Here is a 9,624-nt window from a genome sequence, read left to right on the forward strand (position 1 = left end):
ACCACCTTTCCTGTACTGTCAACTTTTTTGCTTCTCTCTTCATTCTGCTTACTCTGTAGCCTTTATGAATGCCTTGTTTAAATCCAACACTATCTGCTCTCATGCCTGCCCATACATAGCTGATGGAGAAAAACACACAGTTCTGTTGACTGATTTTACTTTCAATTCAAGTTTACCAACCTCCCGGATGACTGTTTCACATCTCTCTCCTCAAACCCCCCAACATCTGTTTCCCTTATCCTCACTTTAGCTGATGTCAGATAATGCTTTAAAACTCACTGAAAAATAGAAACAATTATAAGAAAGCTTCCACCAGCCCCCACGTACCTGCATCTGTGCCCTTTCTCTCCTGCACTTTGCATGAGTGTCCTGTGCTCCTATCCAAGCACTCCCTTGTCTGGTACACTTGATCTTCTCTGTGCTTGCCAAAGATCAGCACTTCTCCTCTTTCCTGCATCATCACTTTTTCTCTCTCTACTGGATCTGTTTCTTTAGCATGCAAACACGTGACCCTCCAGTCATTATCCCCACTCTATTTTCTTCTTCCCTCTACTGCAGAACTTCTTAAAAGAGTTGTCTTTGCAGTGTTAGGAATTCTCTCATTCTCTCTTGAACCCACGTCAGTTAAGGCTATGTGCATCCTTACCGTTCCACTGTAGCTTCTTTTGTCCAGGTTACCAGTGATTCCATATTGCTAAATGCTGTGGCGAATTTTCAGTCCTCATCTTAGTGATTTGATGGTTCGGTTGCATTTGATATAGTTGGTCACTCTTTCATCAAAATACTTTCTTCTCTTGTCTTTCAAGACCTCAGTTTCCTTTTTATCTTACTTCTTCCCTGGCTCTTCTTTCTCAGTTTTCTTTACTGTTTTTCACATCTTCAAGAGTGTTTCAGAGAATGATGGAAATATGCTATATTTTGATTGTGGTAGTGATTACGTAAGTATATATATTTGTCAGAACGCATTAAATTAAAATACTTAAAATTGATGAATTTTATTGCCATGTAAATTATACTTTAATAAAGTTTTTTAAAGAATTATTTTAACTTTATTTTTATTTATTTATTTTAATTTGACAAGAGAGAGAGAGAGAGAGAAAGCCACCATGTCCAGGACTCAAACTGTGGCTGGCCATGTGGGAGTCCAGCACTCTTTTTTTTTTAGGGGGGAGAGTTTTTTTTTTTTTTTTTTTGCTATAGGGCGCGTGCACTCGCCAGACAGACAGAGAGACAGAAAGCGAGAAATCACCCCCCAGGGAGAATGGCCATACCACAGTCCCTTCTCCTCCATTCTCCTCTCGAGATCTTGGGCACACAGGCACACGCACCCGGCATGAGTTTTAAGCCACTGGATCCGGGACGCGAACCGCGGTCAACTACATGGGAGCCCAGTGACATAGCCATTACACTAACTGCTGGTCCTGGGAATCCAGCATTCTTAACTACCACACCACCTGCTGGCCCCAATAAAGTTAATTTTAAAAGTGTATGCTCATTGGGAAGCAGCAGTTAGCGTAATGGCTATGTCGCTGGACTCCCACGTAGTCGACCGCGGTTCACGTTCCGGACCGGGGGCTTAAAACTCATGCTGGGCATGTGTGCGTGCGTGCCCAAGATCCCGAGAGGAGAATGGAGGAGAAGGGATTGTGGCGTGACCATCCCCCCTGGGGGGTGATTTCTCACTTTCTGTCTCTCTGTCTCTCTTTGTCTCTCTGGCGAGTGCACGCGCCCTATAGTGGTGGACTTTCCCAAAAAAAGGGAAAATGAGGTCGAAGAAAAAATGGTTTTCAGAGCAAATTTGTCTCTGAACTTCTTCTTTCTCCTGTATTCACCTTCTCTTGGCAATCTCACCCAGTCTTAAAGCTTTAAATTCCATGTGTAAGCTGATAAACTTTTAAATTGGTACCTTACCCCCCAAATATCATATTTATATATTCAGGCTTTACTTACATGTCTACTTAAATGAAGCTTCTAATCATCCTTAAATTTGTTCTTACCACAGTCTTATCAATATCTCAACAAATGGTACCTTTGTGGCTACATTTGTTTAAGTAAAAGACCTTGAAGTTACCCTTGACATTTCTCTTTTACACAGCCCATATCCACTGCATCAGTAAATTATGTTTACATCCCTACCTTAAAACTATATCCAGGGGGCTGGCAAGTGGCATGGTGGCTAAAGTGGTGGACTCCCAAATAGAGGACTGCAGTTCAAGTCTGGGACCAGGCAACTTGCTTTCTCACTTTCTCTCTCTCTCACTCTCACGCTGCCCCTCTCTGGTCAAATTAAAATAAATAAAGTTAAATAATTCTTTTTTTTAAAAAAATACATACATACATGGATATATATATATATATATGAGTGTGTGTGTGTGTGTGTGTGTGTGTGTGTGTGTGTATCCAGAATCTGGCCCCATCTAAACACTTCCATTGCTATTATTGAGATGGTACTCCAACCTCCAACTCATGGCCACCTCTTACCTACATACTGAATAGCCTCTTAATTGGCCCTACTGCTTCTGGCCTTGCCCCACCTCCACCCAAAATGTGTTGACAATAGGAAATGGAATGATCCAGCTAAAATATAAATCTGATCACAACTCAGAATTTTAATCTGTTTAAAATTCTTCAATGGCTTCCCAACTGACTGAGGCAAAATCCAAACACCTATAAGGTCTTACATAGATTGGCCCTTCAGTACTACTCTGACCTCATTTTTTCCTGCAATCTCACCCATCTCCTATTCCACATTCTGGAGCCTTTTTGCTCTTTCTGAAACCTGCTAGGCACATTCATGCCTCAGTGTACTTGGTCTCCCTTTTTTTAAGCATTATTTCTATTGGCATTACATGTTTTACTTACATCTTCCACTAGGAGGTAAGTTCCATAGGCCAGGATTTTTTTGTTGTGTCCCCACCCCCCCAGCCCCAGTGCGTAGAACAGTACCTTGCACTAATAGGCACTCTGTGTACTAATGACAGTACTACAAGGTGTTCTCATCACAAGTCATGCAAGACCAGTGGCAGATTTCTGTCTCTTCCATGTTATGCTCACTGTCGGACATAAATTCATTTAGTTAGATGGAGGGCATAATTTCTTACAGTATTTTAAATGTTTTCCTCTGTTTACTTTGTTTTGTTTTGGCTGAGTGTGTTACTTAAACACATGTACCATATAATTCTCTTGGCATATAATTGTGTGTGTATACATATATATGTATATATACAAATAAATCAATTATGAAATGGTGTAATTTATAAATGTAAATAGGAATTAGGAGTTACTTATTGAAAATAGCAAAAAAGCATGAATTCAGTGTTCCCTATTAGCACTGTATAGAGTTTTCATTTTTAATATTAAATTTCCTACATTTGTGTATCCTCTCATTCATATCCTCTCAACTCCTTATCTTATATATTTTTGGTGATACTATTATGGCTTCGAGAGACCAAAGAGTAGCAGTTCATACAATTCCTTAATTTCTCATTGATTTCTTTAATAGAGTAGTCACTAAAGATCAGAAAATGACCCTTTAATCTGTTGAAGATAAAATGAATGATATATACTTGGAGTTGCAGCTACAAAACATCTTAGTCAAGGACAGCCAGAGACTGAAAAAGTAGTCATGTCCATCTTTCAGAGGAGAACTGTCTATGCCAGTATTTTGTTAGATAGTAACTCTAAAAAGTGATGTGGCGATTTAAAGCTAGCTTTGGAACAGGCTTCATTACACGTGCTTTGCTATCTTCTGATTATGTGACGATGGCAATAATGAGTGAAAAACTTTTTGTGCTTCATAGGGATTCAAGTATTTATATCTGACCCCTCAAGATTATAAGAGAGTCAGTGCTCTCAACTCTGTCCATTGTGAACACGTAGAAGATGAAGGAGAATCCAGGTAGGTATCAGAATAATTGGGCCATGACTAAAAAGAATATGGTAATTTTTTAACTGTTCTGTAGATCATAACCTTGAAGAGCATTAAAAATCGCATGTTACATAATCTAGTTGTCTTGGGTTTATATTCTTGCTTTAACACTACTAGCTGAAGGACCTCATGGACTGAGGTTTTAAAATGATAATATTCTTAGAAAAAAAAGATAATATTCTTGCATTTTAGGGATATGAAATGTATAGATAATTATTAAGAAAAAATAAAAATCAGCCACAATCTTACCCTGAGGCCACAATTAAGAATTTATATTGTGTCCTTACTGTCTTGTGTACATGCATATTTCCCCCCTATTCCCCACCTCCAGCTTCCACATAATCAGGGTTGAGACCGGTTTATTTTTGTTCAGACCAGTTCAGTCTGGTTCAGAACGGTTTATTCCAGTTCAGATCGGTTCATTCTGGTTCAGACTGCCTTATTCTGATTGAGACTGGTTTATTCTGGTTCAGACTGGTTTATTCCGGTTCTGACTGGTATATACCGGTTGAGACCAGTTTATTACAGTTCAGTCCAGTTTATACTGGTTCAGACCGGTTTATACAGGTTCAGACCGGTTGAGACTGGTTTATTCCAATTCAGCCCGGTTTATTCCAGTTCACTTCGGTTCAGACTGATTTATACTGGTTCAGACCGGTTTATTCAGGTTTATACTGGTTCAGACTGGTTAATTCTGGCTCAGACCAGTTCAGACCAGTTTATTCCGGTTCAGACTGGTTTATTCCAGTTCAGACTGGTTCAGACCAATTTATGCCAGCTCCGACCGGTTTATGCTGGCTCAGACCGGTTTATTCCAGTTCCGACTGGTTTAGACTGGTTTATTCTGATTCCGACTGGTTTATTCCAGTTCAGACTGGTTCAGACCAGTTTATGCCAGTTCAGACCGGTTTATTCCAGTTCAGACCGGTTTGTTCCGGTTCAGACCAGTTTATTCCAGTTTAGTCCGGTTCCGATTGGTTTATTCCGGTTCAGACCGGTTTATTCCGGTTCAGACCATTTCATTTCAGTCTGGTTTATTCCAGTTCAGACCAGTTTATACTGGTTCTGATCAGTTTATTCTGGCTCTGGCTGGTTTATTCCCGTTCAGATCAATTTATTCCTGTTCAGACCGGTTTATTCCTCTTCAGACCAGTTTATTCCAGTTCCAACAAGTTTATTCCAGTTCCGACTGGTCTATTCCAGTTAAGACTGGTTCCGACCTGTTTATTCTGGTTCACACTGGCTCCTACAGGTTTATTCCAGTTCTGACTGGTTTATTTCAGTTCCGACCAGTTTATACCGGTTCAGACTGGTTTATTCTGGCTCAGACCGGTTGAGACTGGTTTATTCCAGCTCAGACCGGTTCAGAACATCTCATTTGAGTCCCGTTTATTCCAGTTCAGGCTGGTTTATTCCAGTTCAGACCAGTTTATGCTGGTTCAGGCTGGTTTATTCCGGTTCAGACCGGTTTATTCCCGTTCAGTCCTATCCGGACGGATTGAGACCAATTTATTCCAGTCCAGACCGGTTGAGACTGGTTTATTCTAGCTCAGGCCGGTTCAGACCATTTCATATCAGTCTGGTTTATTCTGGTTCAGACTGGATTATTCCAGTTCAGACCGGTTTAGGGCAGTTTATTCCGGTTCAGACCGATTTATTCCCGTTCAATCTGGTCCGGACCGATTGAGACCAGTTTATTCTGGTTCAGACCAGTTAATTCCGGCTCATACCGGTTTAGTCCAGTTCAGACTGATTTATTTCGGTTCAGACTGGTTTATTCCATACGAACTTTTAAGAATATCTGACTATTCCCTTTGGGTTAATTTTTAGAAGTGTAATTCTTGGTCAAAAAAAATAATTTCAAGTTGCCCTTTCAGGGTCTGCATTCCCATTAGCAGTATGTGATAATGCTTTTTCCCCTCTCTAATTTTTCTCTACCATTGCCAACATTCTTTACTGTTGATTAATACAATAGGGTAAAAATAGCTGTTATTATTTTAACTTGTATTTTTGATTACCAGTGAATTTGAACATTTTATAATCTACCCACAAGTATTTTCCAGAATGTTAAGTGCTTTGATACTATTTATTGAATAATTCATACTCTTATGTTGTTTGTGCTATTCTTGTGCTAATGTCAAACTATTCTAACTGTTCTAGTAAGGAAAATTTCCTCACATTCTTAATTTCCTCCCAAGTCTTACTGGATATTATTAGGTCTTTAGATGTAGGCTTTTTTGTTTGTTTGCTATAGGGTGCATGCACTCACTGCAGAGAGATAGAGGGAGAGGGAAAAGCACCCCCGAATGGGGCCTCGTCATTCCCCAATCCCTTCTCCATATCTCTATCTTGTCAGGATTTTGGGCACTCAAGCCCAGGATGTTACTCAAGGTGCTGGGTCAAGGACTTAAACTGTGTGGTCAGCCATGTGGGATCCAGCTGCCTTAAGCACCAGGCCACAGAACTATCCTAACTATTTTTTTAATTCTCCCAAATATCCCATAGTGACTTTTATTCAAATTGTAGTACGTTTATACATGAATTTAGGAAGATTTGAAGACATATTTCTTTTTTTTTTTTTAAGAGAGGTTTTTGCTATAGGGCAAGCACGCTCACCAGAAAGACAGAGAGAGACAGAGATATAGAAAGCAAGAAATCACCCCCCAGGGGAGATGGCCATGCCGCAATCCCTTCTCCTCCATTCTCCTCTTGGGATCTTGAGCACACACACATACATGCCTGGCTTAAGTTTAAGCTGCCTGGTCTAGGACTCAAACTGTGGTAGACTAAGTGGGAGTCCAGCAATGTAACCATTACTCCATCTGCTGGTCTCTGAAATCACATTTCAAAAGATGTTGTATTTTTCCACTTATTCAAGTGTATTTTTTTAAAGTTTTGTAACTTTCTTTTTTATATGTAGGATATGCCAGAGGTTCCCAAACTTTCTTGGTTCATGATACCTTTAGCAGCATCTCAGTAGCATTTACAGCATCCCTAGGCTAAAAGATCTATTTAATATTTCTGTTTACTAAGTAGTTAAACCCATCCAACTTTATAAGTATTTATGTCCTAAGAATTTGACAATCATTTGAAAAAATAATAGACATATATTGAAAATTCAATCTCAAATAATCAAAGTTATCTACTAATGGTGTATTTGTGTCTGTGTAACATTTCAAACCTTGGAGTCAGCTTGGTTATCACTACCCTCATTTCTTGCTCTTCAATGATATTTTTGTATAGAACTTGCTTTCTCTTCGAAGAAACTGCAGAATCCTAGTTTTGCAGATAGGTCAGAAAGACTGTACCACTAATGTTAGACTATAAGAACCTAAAACTAGTAGTTTACATGGAGTCCAGCAGGTATCACACATCATCATATTTCTCTCAAAAATTTAAACTATCCTTCAGTGTTCTTGGAAATTCACTGTGGTGCCTAAGGATGCCTGGACATGTCGTATGAGCATGGCGAGATTTTGCCAAATTTTTTGTTTACCTGTAAGCATTTTGCACTGTTTTATTTATTTATTTGTTTATTTATTTTTGCTACTCTCAATGGGACGTTTCTCCATTATATAGTTTTAACTCTATTACTGTATGTGGAGAAACTATTGATTTCTCATGTTGCTTTTGTTATGAAGCAAGTAATTTTTCTTCCTTAAGGTTTCTTATCTAAAAGATGAAGATCAAATAAACTAAGGCCCTTAGTGCAGTGCTGAGCACATAGTGCTGAGCAATCAGAAGTCCCAGCTACTATTGTTATCATCTATTACATTGAATTGTGAATGCGCTGGCCCCATAGCCTAATGATTAAGGGAGCTGGATCCCACATGGCCAGCCATGGTTTGAGTCCCAGCCTGGCAGCTTAAGAAACACGCTAGGCATGTGTGTATGTGTACCCAAAATCCTGACAGGTTGGAGAAATGGAGGAGAAGGGATTATAGCATGATCCTGCCCCACTTTCTGCCTCTTTCTGTCTCTGGTGAGCACACATGTCCTCTATTTTATTTTTTAGAATTATTTATTTAATTTCAGGACCAGCAGATGGCATAATGGTTATGTCACTGGACTCCCATATGGTCAACCACGGTTTGAGTCCTAGATTCAGTGGCTTAAAATTCATGCTGGGCATGTTTGCGTGTGTGCCCAAAATCCCAAAAGGAGAATGGAGGAGAAGGGATTGGGGCGTGGCCATCCTCCCGGGAGGGGGTTGATTTTTCACTTTCTGTCTCTGTCTATACAGTGAGCTCATGTGCCCTGTAGCAAAGACCTCTCTTTAAAATAAATAAATAAATAAATAAATAAAATAAAATAAAAAAGTTATTTCTTTAATTTTTTTTTATCATTATTATCATTATTATTTTAAAATTTGCTATAGGGCATGTGTGCTTACCAGAGACAGAGAGAGCAAGCAAGCTGCCAGTTCCTGGACTCAACCTGTGGTGGGCCATGAGGGAATCTGGCACCTTAACCACCATGCATCCTGCTGGTTCCTCCTCTGACATTTAAAAAAATCTGAAAAATGATATGTGAATGTGTTTTGTTAATTGCAATATATTATAGAAAGTTTTTTTTAATAACATTAAAATTTAGAACTACTCGGAACTAGCAGAGGGCTTAATGGTTATATCACTGGACTTACACATAGTCGACCATGGTTTGAGTTCTGTACCCAGCAACTTAAAACTCACTCTGTGTGTGTGTGCATGTGTGCCCAAAATATCAAGAAGAGAATGGAGATGAAGGGATTGTGGCCATTCCCCCAGGGGGTGATTTCTTGCTTTCTCTCTGTCTCCTTGGTGAGCACATGCGACCTATAGCAAAAAAAATCTCTAAAAAGGTAGTTCTAAATGGTAGAAGACTCGACTCATAGAACAGAGAATAGCAAGTTTTTATTTTCTTTTCATGTGATATAATGGAAGAAGATGCCAATGAACAAATCACGAATACTTGTTAAGCAATATGCAGCCCTTAGGAGGGAAGGATCTACTTTACAAGGACGACTGACTGGGCCGACGGGTATTTCTGACTGTACGGCACATGGACCTTATAAAAAGAACACATTCCCTTCCCTCCACAATTAATGTGGCTCGTTAAGGCCTTAAAGGTGATCAGCGTCATTTATAATACAACTCTAGAATCTCGAGTCTAGATACAGAACGAGAGAAGAACTGGGGAATTATTGGATATAGGGAGAGGCTAATAATAGAAAGGCAGGGAAATCTGGGAAGCAGAGATGTAAAGTCACAGGCTTTCCAAGGGCAAAGAAAAGGAATTGATGGAGGGCTGGAAATAAAGAAGGGAACAGAGAAATATGGGGGAGGGGGCAGGAAGAAGTAGTTTAAGAGCCACTATGGGATACTTATTTATTATATTTATTATTTCAATTTATAAAACTGTGCCCAGTGCCAAGCCTTCTGGGTACACATGGAACAATAAATAATATATGCCCATCTCTGCTTCCAACTTTGTATTTTTCCTCTCTTTTATTAGTTGCATTCCCCATCTCCCATTTCCCATTATCAGCTATCACTCCTAATCCCCTGCCAGGAAGACAGATGAGTGACTCCCACCAGATCCACAGGATGCTTTCTGGACAACTTGGTCAGCATTTCACTTCTACACACATTCCACCTGCCCCTCCAGAGGACTATAGCCAGGGACCCTCATGTATACACTTGATATTTATGAAACAG

General features: G+C 39.6%; 1 protein-coding gene across 1 annotated transcript in view; it reads left to right on the forward strand.

Annotated features, from left to right (window-relative positions):
- ACACA (acetyl-CoA carboxylase alpha) overlaps positions 1–9,624 on the forward strand; it is a 335,657-nt gene that overhangs the window by 250,582 nt on the left and 75,451 nt on the right. The window contains exon 43 of the mRNA XM_006154441.3: positions 3,801–3,898. Coding sequence (XP_006154503.1) covers positions 3,801–3,898 — 98 coding nt within the window. The remainder of the gene's footprint in view (positions 1–3,800; positions 3,899–9,624) is intronic.

The sequence above is a fragment of the Tupaia chinensis genome, unplaced genomic scaffold, assembly GCF_000334495.1.
Source record: "Tupaia chinensis unplaced genomic scaffold, TupChi_1.0 Scaffold000407_4, whole genome shotgun sequence".
In the NCBI taxonomy this organism is placed as follows: Eukaryota; Metazoa; Chordata; class Mammalia; order Scandentia; family Tupaiidae; genus Tupaia; species Tupaia belangeri.